The sequence below is a fragment of the Buceros rhinoceros genome, unplaced genomic scaffold (assembly GCF_000710305.1).
Source record: "Buceros rhinoceros silvestris isolate BGI_N320 unplaced genomic scaffold, ASM71030v1 scaffold29287, whole genome shotgun sequence".
NCBI lineage: Eukaryota > Metazoa > Chordata > Aves > Bucerotiformes > Bucerotidae > Buceros > Buceros rhinoceros.
In genome coordinates this window covers 21,329-38,109 of record NW_010420886.1, presented here as the reverse complement: position 1 = coordinate 38,109, position 16,781 = coordinate 21,329, and the positions used below count along the sequence as shown (strand labels likewise).

At 40.6% G+C, this 16,781-nt stretch overlaps 1 protein-coding gene across 2 annotated transcripts; it reads left to right on the top strand.

Annotated features, from left to right (window-relative positions):
- Positions 1-731: 731 nt before the first annotated feature.
- SEMA6D (sema domain, transmembrane domain (TM), and cytoplasmic domain, (semaphorin) 6D) lies at positions 732-14,437 on the top strand. Of its 2 annotated transcripts, XM_010139476.1 has the most exons (19): positions 732-840; positions 1,211-1,322; positions 1,887-1,947; positions 2,055-2,117; positions 2,208-2,309; positions 2,530-2,620; positions 2,898-3,017; positions 3,476-3,564; positions 4,315-4,532; positions 4,646-4,777; positions 4,970-5,125; positions 5,209-5,382; positions 6,144-6,284; positions 6,418-6,495; positions 7,332-7,393; positions 7,736-7,792; positions 9,645-9,812; positions 11,917-13,226; positions 13,331-14,437. In XM_010139476.1, exons 1-18 carry the CDS (start codon positions 732-734, stop codon positions 13,215-13,217), a joined length of 3,234 nt encoding a protein of 1,077 aa, XP_010137778.1. In that variant the 3' UTR covers positions 13,218-13,226; positions 13,331-14,437. The 2 variants fall into 2 exon arrangements, with proteins under 2 accessions (XP_010137778.1, XP_010137779.1); XM_010139477.1 differs by lacking the exons at positions 7,736-7,792; positions 13,331-14,437 and having other exon boundaries at positions 9,645-9,679; positions 11,917-11,922.
- The last annotated feature ends 2,344 nt before the right edge of the window (positions 14,438-16,781 follow it).

The window sequence follows — 16,781 nt, the reverse complement described above, 5'->3', positions numbered from 1 at the left end:
GCCCCCATCCGAGCCTCTTGCCGCCCTTGCAGAGCGTGTGACAAGCACTGTCACGCTGCACAGGCAGCATTTTTGCGTTTAGTTTGCACACGCGTAAATCTCTGCACGAGGCAAAGCATCAAGTGACTGGTCCTAGGCATAAGGTCTTTCGCAGTGAGCGTGTTAGGCTTAGTGTTATGATGGCACAGCCTGCAAACAAACAATAATTTTAAAACATGGCATGGATGCTCAGACAGATTGTGTGTGTCATGACTTTTTGTGGATAAGATTTAGATATTTTATGGGGAAAGGGTTTTATTGGATGACATTCAGTGATAGAGGGGATGGAAAGAGATTGCAGTTTAATTAAAATTCTAATCCCAAGTTTGACAATTTTTCTTGCCAGGTCAGCAGCCTGCATGTTCTGTTTGTGATTCCCGTGAATTAAATGGGCTGACAGTCGTCAATGCCTGTAAATCCAGATAAAAATTAGCAAACATCAATATGTTTCAGAGCAGCTTTGGGCAGGGATGTGTCAGGCAGCAGTTTTCCATCAATGTACATACAGAGCCTTTCATAAGCACTGATTTAGTCCACTGCTGGCGGTGCTCAAATACACATGAAAAAACCCTTCTCCTGCAGTCGGAAGAACCGTTTCCCGTCCTGTGCTGCTGAGATCTCACTGGTGCGTTCCTGTTTTCCAGGTAGTTAAACCGTGTTGCCACAGAGGTAGTGCTCATCCCTCACCAGCCATGAGGCTTCCTCTGCTCTGTGCCTCCGTGATGCTAATGAGCCTGTCCCAGTGCCGAGCTGTCAGCTTCCCTGAGGATGAGGACCCTATTAGCGTTGTTGACTACCACTGTAAGTAATCTGCAAGTGGTGCTAACCACTGGGGAAAAAGTTTTAATGTTTTGGGGTTTGGGGTTTTTTTAACCTTGGGAAGTTAAAAAAAAACCTGCTTCCTTTCAAATTGAAATGTGTTTACTGGCTTTGTATCTTTAATAGACCACTTAATCATTTTCTTAAAAAAGCAATCAGAAATACAGCAATAACTTCAGGAAAAAGAACATTTGCTGACATTAGCCATCTTTTCCTCATTTATATTCAAGACATTACTCAAGGAATTTAGTTTAAACCCTTCTACACCTAGTATATACAGCTAATCAATGCTATATATTGATTCTTTAGCTCTATAATCCTGAGTGATGGTGTAGCCCATTTTTACTTGCAGATTCAAGGCAATATCCAGTATTTAGAGGACGCCCTTCAGGCAATGAATCTCAGCACAGACTGGACTTCCAACTGATGTTGAAAATTCGAGACACACTTTATATTGCTGGCAGGTAATTTTCCTTCACTCAGTTCATTAGATTAAAATTCTTTTCTCTTCTAGTTTTGCATTTATGTGTAAAATTCATTTTAAAAACTCTGCAGAATATGACAGAAATTAGAATTGGAGGAGGACTTCGCAGAGGAATATACCGTATCGATGGCCAGTGCATGAAAATTGGATTTGAAGGCTGCAGTTACTGTAGTTATGCTAAAGCCAGTGATCAAATACTCTTTTCCCTCTTTTATATTAATGCCCTGATAAAAACCTCTCCTGATCATTTTAAACTCGGACTGACACATCAGCGATGTAGGAAGTGAGGATAACACATTTGAGTATTTACAGTCCGAACAAGTCTTCAACGGAACGGAAAGACAGCGATGGGTAGCTGGACCCCGAGGTGCTATCTGAGACCACCATGACCAGCCTTCTCCAATTTGTATTAAACACGGAAAATCCTTAAGCATTTCACAGAAGTTTCTGGTCTAACAAAACACTCTAAAAATAGATTCAGCTTATCAAAAATAAGGCAATGAACTAATGAATTCACTTGTGTCTTTTTACTCTTTGCAAACAGGGACCAAGTTTACACTGTAAACTTAAATGAAGTTCCAAAATCAGAAGTTACTCCAAGCAAAGTGAGTAGATGCAGGTGCTGGCTAAGGGAGAGGTATTTTCTTTGGGTTTAATTTTTTTAAGATTTTTTTGTGGAAAGGAAATCAAATGTTCTTTTTTGGTTTAACAGAAATTAACATGGAGGTCAAGGCAGCAGGACAGAGAGAACTGTGCCATGAAAGGGAAACATAAGGTACGTTTAGCACATACTTTATAGAAAACTAACACTAATATGTATTATAAATGTGAAATCCGTGCTTAATACATCTTACTCTCTTTCCAGGACGAATGCCATAACTTCATTAAAGTCTTTGTTCCAAGAAATGATGAGATGGTGTTTGTCTGTGGAACAAATGCATTTAACCCTATGTGCAGATACTATCGGGTGAGAATATTGAAAATATCGTTAATCTGTTCCTGGTTTTGCTTGCACTAATTACGCTAGAGCAAGTGCATCCAGTGTGACTGGAGAGTGCTTCAAGGTGAAACAAAACCAGACAGAAGCCAATGTGCTGAAATAAGTTTTGTGTAAAGACAATGTTACGCTTTTGTGCCCGTGGTCAAAATAGAAACGACACTATCGCCTGTTCATTTTTCTTCTCTAGCTGAATACCTTAGAGTATGATGGGGAGGAAATTAGTGGTTTGGCAAGATGCCCATTTGATGCCAGACAAACCAACGTCGCCCTCTTTGCTGGTAAGAACTTTTGCTTGTAATGAGTCTAAATGATTAATGATGCCAAAGGAGCCAGAGAGCTTTTAAAGCGAGCACAGGAAAGCTAAAGGTGTCATGGTGCCCCTGCTCTTAAATTTTTTAAAGGGACTCCAAAGGATTAGAAGCTGACCTCTTAATAAATAGGTTACAGGAATTTGGGGAACAGTGGCAGTAAAGAAATGGGGAATAATACAGGCTGCTCAGAATTCTGTAGATTATTAAAGGCCTCTTAATACCATGTTTTCAACTTCTGTTTTAGATGGAAAATTGTATTCGGCAACAGTAGCAGATTTCCTGGCAAGTGATGCCGTTATTTATCGCAGCATGGGGGATGGATCTGCCCTAAGAACAATAAAGTATGATTCCAAGTGGATAAAAGGTAATTGGGGGGAGTATTTTCCCATACACATGGCAAATGTAATTTCAGCGGCACGGAGGGTCCGGTAATTCCCAGCCAGCGTGCTTCACACGGACCCTACAATGTCAGCACCTGTCTGACTTTCAGTACAGCATGATTACCATGAAACGGGAGTTTAATACAAATAAAGCAAAATTCCTGTTAAAACATCAGTGAATGAATCTGCAGTAACAAAATAACTTCGCTGAAATGCAATTTCTGTGAGGCCTTTTTACAGTCTGTTAGCCCACACTAAAGGCTTCAAGTTCATTTCAGCTCCCGTGCATCCGTTAGGACATCCTAAAGCATCTGGGAGACTGGAGCTCATGTTAGCTGTGTGGGCCGGGTGTGGAGAAGCCACCAAGTCACACAGCCCAGTCAGCATCATACGCTGATTGAGTCGTTCTTTGAAGTAACCCTCTCCTTGCTCTTTCTTACAGAACCACACTTCCTCCATGCCATAGAATACGGGAACTACGTTTATTTCTTCTTCCGAGAAATTGCCGTAGAACACAATAATTTAGGCAAGGTAGGTATTGTCACAGCAGCCTGTCAGGTAGTCATGAGTCGTAGCAGAAGGAGATCGTCCTAAAACAGCATCAGTTACAAGCACAGCTTACAATATGAAGTAGGGACTAGTACGAAGTTTGCATAGTTTTCTCATCGTTATAATTTACAGGGGGGGAATAAGAGAAAGTACAGCAGTGCATTCCTCAGCAAAAAAGTTGTTTCTGTTCTCTACACCTTGCAAGCAGTCTGCAGGTATCTTTTACTATTGCTGTAGCTGCCTTAGTGTTGCTGTTGCCTTAACACTTGTGGCAAGTAATGGAAAATCCAAGGTTTTTTTCATGCTTATTAAAGAAACAAAAGAAAACAACACAAAGAGTTTCAGAGAAGTTTCTCTAATGTTCCTGGATATTGAATAATTCAGTCATGCTGGCACAGAGTATAATACACAGGCCTCACCATGGAAGGATATTCTATAATAAATTATTAAATCCTTTACACATGGTTAATTAAAGTCTTTAAATCTCACTAACAATATGATTTTGAAGGGGAAAAAGGGGTGGGGGGGACAAGCTGCAGAGCTGCATTTGCTTGGTGATACATTAAGATGCCTGTGCAGTATGGGATAAACACTGTTGCTGTCCTCCTTTCTGTGCGGATAAACGGCAGCAGTTAACAAAATGATCTGTGTGTTTTATTAACAGCTCAGAAGCAAGCTCTGTTTTCCTCGCATCACTCAAGCCTTTCTGCCTTTTTCTTTTGCCCCTCGCAGGCTGTGTATTCCCGTGTGGCACGCATATGCAAAAATGACATGGGGGGGTCCCAGAGAGTGCTGGAGAAACACTGGACATCTTTTCTGAAAGCTCGGCTTAACTGCTCTGTTCCCGGGGATTCATTCTTCTACTTCGATGTCCTGCAGTCTATCACAGACATCATAGAAATCAACGGAGTCCCCACGGTTGTAGGTGTGTTCACCACACAGCTTAACAGGTGAGCAATGAGCAACCTGACAGCAAAGGGGGCTCTCTGGTTCTCTCTTGAGAACCCTGAGGTTCGTGCCATTGTATTCTGAGTTCTTGCAGCTATTTTTCTAACTCTTACAGCATCCCTGGTTCGGCAGTGTGTGCTTTCAGCATGGATGACATTGAGAAAGTCTTCAAAGGGAGATTTAAAGAACAAAAGACTCCTGACTCTGTCTGGACAGCTGTACCTGAAGACAAAGTACCAAGGCCAAGGTAAAAGGTTCTTGCTCATGATGTCATAATACTGTCCTGTAAAGAGCTACCTTAAATCAGCTGCACTCTCAAGTGTCTTGGGTACAAAGCAAAGCAGAGCTTTATGCTTCAGCCATAAGGATGCTCATTAGCAGGCTGCCTTCTCTCATTAACTAAAATACCAAGAGGAAAACGATGTTGTTGTTCTTTCAGACCTGGCTGCTGTGCAAAACACGGCCTAGCAGAGGCTTACAAAACCTCCATTGATTTCCCCGACGAAACACTTGCCTTCATCAAATCTCATCCTTTGATGGATTCAGCTGTTCCCTCAGTCATCGAGGAGCCCTGGTTTACCAAAACACGTGTCAGGTATGACACCATTCAAAAATAATGCACGTGAAAAGGAAAACCAGAAAACGCGCTGTTAATTATAAGCCTTTTGGTCTTGATAGATACAGATTGACAGCAATTGCTGTAGACCACGCTGCTGGACCCTACCAGAACTACACAGTCATATTTGTTGGCTCTGAAGCAGGAGTAGTACTTAAAATCTTGGCAAAGACGAGGCCTTTTTCTTTGAATGACAGTGTGTTACTGGAAGAGATTGAAGCATATAATCATGCAAAGTAAGTATTACCAGAACACCTAAGATCTTTATCTAGTCCTTGGTGTACCTAGCGGAAATAAAAAAAAACCTTATGGTAAACGAGCACCAACTCATTATCACCAACCTCACCACGTGCTTGTCATTTCACAGTGTTCCTCATGTTGAATAACCTGCAAATACTCGGTCAGTTGCCATTTTACATGGGTTGAGTGAACAGCGTAATTCCACTCCAGTGACGCCAGCGATACAATCTAATTCTTCCGCAAATAGATGCACTTCTTCCTGAATAGGAAACGTCAGAACTATCTGCTGCTGTTACAAAGAATTGATGTGAGCTTATCTTGAGGATTTCTCAGGAGTGACCAATAATTTATAAACTACATCTAATCATTTTGAACTTGTTTATTCTGGCACAAAGAATTTGGGAATGGAAGCGTTCCAGTTAGACTCCACAGGCGTCCAGTACAGGACTCCTGTTCTGCTCTGTTGAGATGTTTATGCCGACTGAGAGAACAAAGAAAATGGATTTGGATTTTTTTCCTACATAGTTCAGCAAACTTGTCACCTAGCTGTAAATAAGAGCCAGAAGCTGGTATTTGATAACCCGTGGGTTTCTTTAGAAATCATTCAGCAAAGACTAGTAAGTTACATTTATATACATAAAAAGTCTCTTTTCAGTATCTATACAGACAGTAAATAAATAAAATGTTTGTGGCGTAAGTGCTGCACAAAGTGTGACCCTTACCCAAATAATGGCTTCCCGTTATTTTTGCTGAACAGGTGTAACGGTGAGAGTGAGGAGGACAGAAGAGTCATTTCCCTTCAGCTGGATAGAGACCACCATGCTTTGTTCGTGGCGTTTTCCAGCTGCGTCATTAGAATACCTCTGAGTCGGTGTGAGCGTCATGGGTCCTGTAAAAAGTACGGCCCCGTTCCTGAACCCCGGCCCCATTCCTGAACCCCCCATCCCCCCCACCCCTTTAAGGAAGAGCAACAGCAGCTCTTGGGAAGGAAGTAGAAAATGCATGATTTTTTGGGTTTTCTCTCTTGCAAGGGCATGTATTGCTTCCCGGGACCCCTACTGCGGCTGGTTAGACCATGAGGCATGTGGAAGAGTGACACGAGGCATGCTGTAAGTGCTCCTTGTCAAATTAGCCCACTTCTCTGCACCGGCTTTACAGACTGCACAAGCTCATACCCTGTGCCTGTTCCCCTGCATTCAATTAATGAATCTCCAGGTTTTTTAAGATGGTTTTTCAGTGTGCTCTGTATGGAGGAGACTCTGACCTAATTCTGCAATCTCTAGGTGAAGACTTGATTTCACTGGGAGTTTTGCATGTGTGTGGGAGGACAAGCAGACCTGTAGGAAGAGCAGTTGGAAGCAGGAAAGCGAGAAATTGGTGCTTGTAAACCTGAGTGGCTCAGAGAGGACAGGACACAGTATTCCCTCCCAGGCGTGCTCCCAGCCGGGGCACAGTCAATTGCAAATGTGAAAGCACAGGATTCACAGTGGGAAGAGAGCAAGACTTTGCCTCCACGCTGGAGCTCGGGTGATATATGTGCATACCAAAGGCATTTTGCACAAATCAAGTCTGTAATATACCGCGCGTTAGCAGCTGTATCTTAAAAAGAGGCCTTTGTGGCAGGCCAGTGCAAACTCGAAGGAGTATAATTGGACAGTTGTATCTAAAACCAAGAGCACACCCAATGCAGAAGACACGACGAAGTTGCTGAAAAAAATGGATTTTTTTTTTTTTTTTTTGATTTCCTGGCATAAGCACATATAGAGAGTTTTAAAGCCTGGTTATAACCAACTTGTGCATTTTGCAAAGCAATTTTTGGGGCCATACACTAGCTCTTGTATATGTTTCCATTTGCTGCTTCCAGGAAAAAAAAAAAAATCACCATTTGTTTCCCTCCTAATACTGTTAATTGCAGGTTCTCTTTGTTTGTTTCATACAACCACAGCACCGGAGGATACGTACAAGATGTCGAATATGGCAACACAGCGCAGCTTGGGGACTGCCACGGTAAGGCGTAGGCATTGCTGCTCCTTCCGAATGTCTCAGCACTAGTCTGTGGCCACACCTCACTGTGGATGTGAAATTTGTGATGAGCTTTTCAGTAGCTTGATGAACACATCACCTGGTGTTACTGTGAATGTTCACAAAGCTGAGCTTTTTGGACCTGGGTGGCAGTTTTGTCTTTTCTTCACCAGTTTACAACTATTTGGGGTCTGCAGCAAAATATTGAAGAATTTATTTTTTGTAACCAGTAATATTTTAGTTTTTCTTTTCCATTACTCAGGTTTGAGATCTTTTGCTTTCTTTTTGTTACTTTTTACTGATTACTTGTTCCTTTAATTCTTTTAGAAATTTTGCCTACTACAGCTACACCAGATTACAAAATATTTGGCGACCCAACATCTGGTTAGTTTTTTTTAATTTTTTTGAATTAATGACCTTTACTTTCCTTCAGTTCAGCATTTTCAGCCCTTTTTTCCTTCCTTTTGCACAGTTGGCAATCCTCCATTTTTGTGCTTTTACTCATGTTCCCACTGATGGTAAAGATAGCCAGACTCTTCTCACTCAGCACTTCACCCTGTGTAGCCGCATGTTAACAGCTCATTATTTATTGAGACATCTTTTATTAAAGAGCCTGATTAACATAGATGACATCTTCACTGCACGAAAGTCCACTAAGCTTTACTCTTTATCCCCAGCCATGCATTTGTGAATGCCCCTGTTGGTCATCTCTAGTAGATGAATGGCAGAATTTCATCGTCTTCCTCCCTACCTCTCCCTTCCTTTTCTCCTTCTTTCCCAGCAAGCTTTTTGCATAAATACACATTTTGTAAAATGTGTATTTCTATATTTTTTTAAATGTTTCAAGTCGTTTATGCTAATGGAAAAATTTTAACATCGCAAACTGTGTAGCTGAATGAGGACTTGTGTAGACGAAGGCGGCTTAGGAGAAACTTGAAGCATTGTTTTCAGATGGACTTTCACATCTTTTTTTCCTTCAGTGTTTTTTCCAATAGCGTTTCCACCGCCAGCCCCTGGTGTTCTGGGAGGCAGGGCCCGGTGCTCCTCTGCTGAACTCAGAAGCAGAACCTGTGCTGACTTCCACAGGAGCAAGACTTATTTTCCAGTCTTGCTCCTGGAACTTGGGTGTCTGCTTTCAAACCAAGGGCACAATTCTGATTGATTGATTGACAAATATGAAAATATTTTGTATGTTAAATTTGTAAGAGTGTGAAAGAAACAATAACATTATTTAGTGTTTTGGTTTCTGATACTTTCACTTCTGTAACTTGACAAGAGGTAATGTTTGAGACAAATGTTTTCCAGCTATATTTACCCATAATGTAAGAAAGAGACTCACTTAGGAAAGCAAAACAAAACAAAACTGTGTTACGAGGAAGTGCTGCCTTGCTTGCATAAGTGTTTATCAACAGAATTTTCAAAGTGATCTTTTACGATACAGATAGAACTGAACCTTAGTTTCAAGTCCTGAATGAGTGTGCTTTTGAAGTACATCTCTCAGTCAGATCTCGAGCCGTAGACTTTCATGCCTAAACCTACTGGGACAGTGAAGACAAAATGCTTGGGTGTGCAAAGTAGACCTTGGATTATAAAACTAGTTTGATGTGCTTCCTCTTCACGTGCACTTTCACGTAGGCCGTGGTGTTTCTGTTTGTTCTGCAAATGTATACGGAGGAGACAGAATCTATGCCACGTTGTTCCTTGGGAACCATTACAAAATAGGGGTCAAAGACATTCCTTTTGTTCCCACCTGTAGAAATGGCTCGTTCAGCAGTTCCTGGTGCACCATAATAGCACTAATGGCGCTGATCTGGTTTCTCAGGTGTAACCTGTCATGAGAGTATATCTTTCCAAGTAACTTTTTTTTCTGAAGATGTTTAAAAGGCAGCCAAGTATGTTCTTCCCCATAAAGAATATAGCAATTAAGTAGAGTAAGTTGTGCTTTTCACCTCCACCAGTTGCTTACTTTAACTTTTGCACTGCTTTTGTGCTTGACTTCTCTGTCTTTTGGGCTAGCAGCTGTTGATGTTTTAATGTATTTTTTTCATACTTAAAGTTTTGAACCAATTGATTTTAATCATTCCTCTGTACTTCTGCAGAGTGTAGGGGTGGGTGTCGCATTTTGCTCTGTAACTCCCATTAAATACCATCTCCAGCTATAGCTTAGATGTGCCATGAAACAGGGAGGAAAGCATGACTGTAATACACATTAATAAAAATCTGTTTGCCACCACAGACATGGAGTTCTCCTCAGCTTCCATTACCACAATGGCAAGTATCCCAGTTATATCACCTAAAGTGATTGGTTCCTGGAAACCTAAAGTGACTGGCTCTCGGAAATTTGTAGTTCAAGATGACCCAAACACTTCTGATTATTCTGGTCCATTATCAGGTGTCCCAAAGGGTAAGGCCTTACCAGGGAATACATTGCAGCTGAATGGAAACCTGATAGTCTCAGCATTGTCTAAGGCTTAAATGTAACAGTCATGTTTGTTGGGCTGTATTTTACACCTATTTCCTGTGAATATGCAGACAGTGCAATCATGTTTTTCATACCCACTTACCCCATGTACAAACAAAGTGCTGCTCAGAGCCTATAATAGGAAACACAGATAGTAAGCTCAGCCTTTCAGTCCTGGGGTGCTCCAAGGCTCCCTGTAAAATCAGTGGGAGTTCTGGTGCATTTAAAAAAAAATGCATTCAGGGCTTAGCTCCACCTCTGGTGGTGGTTTTCGATCCAGTCCAGTTTGGATAACACACCTAGTCCCCATGAATGGTTGCTTACAGGAGCACTTTTTTCTTTTGGATTGAGGGTGGGTTTTTTGGAGGGGTGGGATGGGACAGACAGCAAAGCGCAGCTCCATGACAGATCCATGGGTTAAATGGGGCATATCCCAAACTCTGCCTGCCTGCAGCGTGTTTCTGAAGAATGTGGGTCAGATCTGAGTAAGGGTGTGCTGAATTTTTATCCTCTGGATATGAGCATCAGTTTACAGATAATCTTAGTACATAGAGAGACATGCAGCGGTTTTAAGCCGAACACGAAAAGAAACATAGTCTGCATGTAATTCATCTTTCTGTAGCTATTGTTTCAGCTAATTGAACCTCTGTGATTAGGCTCTTGCTGCGACAAAGACTTTAATTCAGTAGAACTATTGTAGTCAGCCAGAGAATGGCAAAGCTTCCAATCCCATAACCAAAACTTCACACAAGTCTTCATCAGTACCCGAACAGCCAGGTGACAGACATGTTTGCACAATTCTGTATTTACTGATTATCTCACCAGTCAAAAACCATTTGTGTTTTATTGCCATTCACCAAAACATATCAGGTTTCCTATCAGCCATTATGGCAGTGCATTCGTCATTTTAATTTGTTGCCGTTATTTTCTGGTTTGCTTTAAGTTTTTGTTATTATTTGCTTTTGGTTCTGCATCACATTTTGTGTCATAGCTATTCCTGAACTTTACTCATGTTTTCTGTCTTCTCCTGTGCAGTGCCATTAAAACCCATAACCCTGAACATTAACAATGTTAAAAGGCCTTGCCTCTAACAAGAATGAATCTGTTCCTTCCCTCTTGCTCTTTCATTTTAACATCCCTTGGGATAGTTACCAGAATTACTTTCATTAAAAACTAACATTGTCTCAGCTGCAAGATGTCTGTGGTTGCTTTAAAAAAAATTTCAAAAAAAAAAAAAAAACAAATGAAAAGGAGCTTGTTAATACGCAGATAAAAAACTAATCCCATATTCAACTTCTTGGGTTAGGCTAAAAGTTTTCTAAGTGTTAACATTCTCTAATAACCATGCAAGGTTTTTTTTTGTAATGTTATGTTGTTTTATGTTCATTATTGACTAATAAAAAAAAAAGATAAATTAGTGCTCTTATAGAATGATGTAATCTCGAACTTCAAAAGTGGTACATGTACACAACGCGAGGTGTGCCACTCCAAGGGTAGCAACCTGTGGCTGTATTAGTTTACAGGTTTTACACGATACGACATTAACGTGGTTAATGTGCAGTGTGTACATTACACAGTTTTACACAACATTTGCATATTCCTGTCTCTCTTTTGATACTGATTTATGAGTTGGGCAGAAAATTGAAAGAGAAATCCATCCATGAGTTATTAATTGCTGTCTGGCCCAGTAGCACCTTCTAACCTCAATTTTCCAGCAGAAATCATTGCTGTTAATAACATACAGGCCCCTATTTGTGAGCCTTTAAGGAAACTTGGGGACAGCTTAAACTCAAAGTAATATGAGGAGAGTAGCTTCAACAAGCATTCCTCGTTATCAAAGAAAATGGACAGTCTTTCTGTAGACTGATCACTGCTCACACAGTCATTATTATTTATAAGATGATTTGCATTCAGCAGTGCTGTGGAGTGCAGGACCTAGCTGAGTTAAACTAACACTAGAGACAGAGCACTTAGGCGGCTGCCTTAGTCTGAAATGTGTCCATATGGAGTACGTGTAAATTTATGATATACTGCATGTCTTTTGCAGGTGTAAGGTGGGAAGTACAATCAGGAGAATCCAACCAAATGGTACATATGAATGTCCTAATCACTTGTGTCTTTGCCGCTTTTGTCCTGGGAGCCTTTATTGCGGGAGTGGCCGTTTACTGCTACCGGGATATATTTGTACGGAAATCCAGAAAAATACACAAAGATGCTGAATCGGCTCAGTCCTGTACTGACTCCAGTGGGAGCTTTGCTAAACTGAATGGGCTGTTTGATAGTCCCATCAAGGAATATCAACAAAACATTGATTCACCTAAACTTTACACAAACCTGTTGACTAGCAGAAAGGAGTTGCCACCAAACAGTGACACGAAGTCCATGATGATGGACCACAGGGGACAGCCTCCAGAATTAGCTGCGCTTCCAACTCCTGAATCTACTCCAGTTCTTCAACAAAAGACTCTGCAGGCTATGAAAAGTCAGTTGGACAAAGCGCACGGTAGCCTCAATGCTTCACGAAAGGAAACCCCACTGAAAAGCCCTCAGTTTTTTCCTTCCAGTCCTCCACCCCACTCTCCTTTAAGTCATGGACATATTCCTAGTGCTATTGTTCTTCCCAATGCTACCCATGATTACAACACATCTTTCTCAAATTCTAATGCGCACAAGGCAGACAAAAAGGTGCAACACATTGACCATCCACTTACAAAACCATCTAAAAGAGACCACAGGAGATCTGTTGATTCCAGGAACACGCTGAATGATTTTCTGAAACACTTGAATGAAACTACTAGTAATCCCAAAGCAATTATGGGAGATATTCAAGTGGCTCACCAGACTTTAATGTTGGATCCAATGGGAAATATGTCCGAGATCCCACCTAAGGTTCCCAACAGGGAGGCGTCTTTATACTCTCCTCCATCTACTCTGCCGAGAAACAGCCCCACAAAACGAGTGGACGTTCCCACTACTCCTGCAGTACCAATGACGTCTTTGGAAAGGCAGAGAGGTTATCACAAAAATTCTTCACAAAGGCATTCAATATCTGCCCTTCCTAAAAACTTAAACTCATCAAATGGTGTTTTGTTATCCAGACAGCCTAGTGTTAATCGTGGGGGGTACATGCCTCCCACAGCAGGCACAAAGATGGACTACATGCAAGGGACACCCGTCAGCGTTCACCTCCAGCCTTCCTTGTCCCGGCAAAGCAGTTACACAAGCAACGGCACCCTTCCTCGTACAGGAATAAAGAGGACACCCTCGTTAAAACCCGATGTGCCACCAAAACCCTCATTCGTTCCTCAGACAACTTCAGTCAGACCACTGAATAAATACAGTTACTAGGACATGTCTGTGCTAAAAAAAAAAAAAAAAAAAAAAAAAGACGGGCGCTTTACCCTACACGGTTAAATTACAGAGACAGTTTTGTGGTAAAAAAAAAAAAAAAAAAAAAATATGAGCGTGGCATTGACCTGTACAGGTTGTGAGGTGGTGGTTGTGGTAGACACATCAGACAGAGACTTGCTTGTTGTTAAAGAGAACGAAGTGGCCAAAGAAACTGTCTTTACTTCAGCAACATCTGTGTCTTGCCACATGTAGCTATAGCAAGACTTCATGTACTTGCTAAAAGAGCAAACACAAGAAACAAAGGAAAGTGCTGGTCATGACATTTCTTTTGTTTGGAGCTAAGGAGACATGTAGCACAATGGGGTGGGGGCTACTTTACTGTTCTAAATAGCTAACAAAAAAGATAGTGGGAAAAGAATCAGTAAGCAAATACTTGAAAAATGGGTTCCATTTTAGACTGCCATGGTGTGGTCCTTCCCATTAAATGTGAACATTTTAATATGTATGCATTCACCTTGCCTCTTGCACAAATGTCAGAAAATGGTAATGTCTCAATGGATATCTGGGTTAATAATCAATTATTTGCTGGAATTCAGTCTCTGGCCCAACTGTAGCATTATTTTTTTCTCTCCGTGTGTGGCATTTTGTTTGTGCCACAGATAAAGCTGTGCGTGTGTGTGGATGTGTGTGTGTGTACTGTACACACTAGGATGTACTTAGAGACCCATTGCATCTTTTTTTATGCTATGGAATTGTTTACATTGAGCATGACTGAACAAACAGATGACTCTGCCTTCTGCAGCCCGTTGGATTCAGCTTGGAGACAGCCAAGGATGAACCGCGCATCTCTGCCAGCCTTCGGAACGGTAGTACCTTGATGAACTCGTCACCCAGTGAAAGAGTGCAGACAGGTTTAATTCGTCATAACTCTGTTATGCTGCTATTGCTCCAGAGCTGTGCATTTCAAGTCTAGTGTTTTGGGCTGGAACAGGGGAGTTTCACTGTGTTTCCACAGTGCCTCCATCCAATACCTGGCCACTGTGAACTTGATACCCTGTACTTCTCATTGAGGGCAGCTAATAGTCAATTCATTTGGCAAAGGCCTGTGGAACTAGAGAAGGTTACGGTTTTGTTACATTTGATAATGCCCTACACGCTGATAGACTCTTGTCAATAAAAAAAGGAGAAACGTTAATTGGCCTGGCAGAAGCAGTCTGTGAAAACTCAACAGTAGTGCAATCAATTTGTTTTTGTTGTGTAATGTAAGGTTTGGTTTTTTTTTTTCCAAAGTCATGCAGGTAATGACAATATTCTGTAAATATTATGTGTGAGTTTACCTGAATCTGTGCATTTTGTGCCTTATTCATGCAAATGATAAAAGTACTAAAAAAAAAAAAAAAAACCCTGTCAAGTGTTCTCACCATAGCACATATCTCCCGAGTGCCAGCTGTAAAACCTCTCAACTGTAAATATTATGTGTGAGTTTACCTGAATCTGTGCATTTTGTGCCTTATTCATGCAAATGATAAAAGTACTAAAAAAAAAAAAAAAAACCCTGTCAAGTGTTCTAAAAAAAAAAAAAAAAAAAAAAGGGAAAGATAAAACCCAAGCATAATTACTGGTAACTAAAGGCAGCCTACAATCCACGAAGACAGCAGCGTTAAATCACCTTACTGTGATAAACATTCCACTCCAGCTCTCCGAAGGATCAAACAGTCATAATGTGAAATCAAATGAGGTTTCTAGGGTAATGGAACACCTGCTAAAGTTGTGTAAGCTATTTAGTAGGTTTTACAGTATCCACTTGCAGCTGATGTTCAACACAGATGGCTATTTTAGCTTGCAAACTACACACTACCACATTGTTTATTGAACATAACTATAGAAATAACTGTGGCAGAGGAATATTCATGAATTAGCGGGACAAATAACTGCAATGGGGTTCAGAGACGGTGGAGATTTATGTGATGTGTTCAAAGGGGAGAAAAGGTTAGTCACTGGAAACTGGACCTCTGTTACAGAACAAAGAATAAAGGATAGAAGTAGTCATTTTTTTTCTTGTGAGGCTGTAAGGGACATTTATTTCCTGAGACCTCTGGATCCAAAATCAATGATCGCTCTTCCTAAACACTTCTGTCTTGCAACTAAAACATTATAGATTAATAACTATTAAAAATATACTCAGTTGTCAAAAAGACACAAACTGATGTGAATTCACTTTACAAATATTAATACAGACTTGTGTGAAACCGAAAGATAAATGTATGTGAACCCTGATAACCTCCTGTAACATTGTGCTGCCTTGTAGATGGTAATGTGAGTTCTCTCAGTATTTATGTTGAAATTTCTAACATTCAACCTAGTCCTTATTCTGTTAATTTAATAATAAAAGATGCTTTATCCATTTGTGCAAAGGTAAACGCAGATTGTATCTTTTTTAATGGTACGGCATAAAAAAAATAACCCTTAAATGAAGCTGCTCTATACTATAGAGTACTTTAACATGTATAGATATCTTGTAAACTTGTATTGTGGATGTGTAAATAATACGTTCTTTGGGTTTTTAACACCGCATGTAAAGTCAAAATAAAATATTCCAATGTACCAAGTGTCTAATTTCATTAGTAGTGAAGCTCATTTTGGGTGTGGTGGTGGTTACACTAGAGGAAACTCTCTGCTTGCCTTTAACAGCTCTGCAAAGGAGACACACAGGCGTCCTCTCATCAGCCTTGCAGGGGCCTTGCAGAGGCACACGGGTGTCCTTCTGTTGCCATTGCTGCCACATGCTGACATGCATGTTCTTGAGGGAGAGCGAGTGTCCACAGATGACTTTCTGCCTCCTGAGTTAAATGTAAAACCTCAGAGTAACTGGCGTGCAGTAGAAGAGTGTAGTACAGAGCCAGGGTTGCCCATAGGACCCACCAACAAGATGCACCACTGACTTTGAAAATACGTCATATGTGGCCGTAGGAAGCCTTTCCTGGAGATTAATTCAGGTTTCAGCTGGTCTTTGGTTCCTATGAACCTTGTTAGGGTTAGGAAAAAAAATTACCAATTTTGTGCAAATACAGCACAGTTTTGAAAAAAGATGGTGTGTTCCTTCTAAAATGTCGACTACAGAAAGAGGAATTCCTGGAAAAATCAATGGCAGACCATACATAGTGGGACATTCCTAAATACTTACTAATGTTTAATAATTGAAATTCACGCTTCAGGCAGATAGTTAAGCCCAACAGATAGATACATGCCATATATTTACTATGTGCCAACATCATACGTAATTTTAAAATAATCAGAGTAATGTAGTATCAGAAAACAAAGATAATATATTCTTTTAATTAAAAGTTGATTTTAGATAATGGATAAAAATTATTTGTTATGAGATTATGCGATCGAGCTATTAATCATCTGAATTTACTGTGCATGTTAATACAATGGCACCTCATTGTATCTTACAAAAAAAAAATTTTGAAAGGGAAAAGAAATATGGTGCTGAAAAAAAAACCAAACGTATTTTGTCTAGTGCAGAAGCAAATTTAGATTTCTTTTTACTGATGTGGG

Excerpts from the sequence above, each read along its gene's own strand:
- SEMA6D (XM_010139476.1), top strand. The coding sequence starts at position 732 with ATGAGGCTTCCTCTGCTCTGTGCCTCCGTGATGCTAATGAGCCTGTCC. Across the intron at positions 841-1,210 it reads TAGCGTTGTTGACTACCACT|ATTCAAGGCAATATCCAGTA; the intron begins GTAAGTAATCTG and ends TTTTACTTGCAG. Across the intron at positions 4,533-4,645 it reads TTCACCACACAGCTTAACAG|CATCCCTGGTTCGGCAGTGT; the intron begins GTGAGCAATGAG and ends TAACTCTTACAG.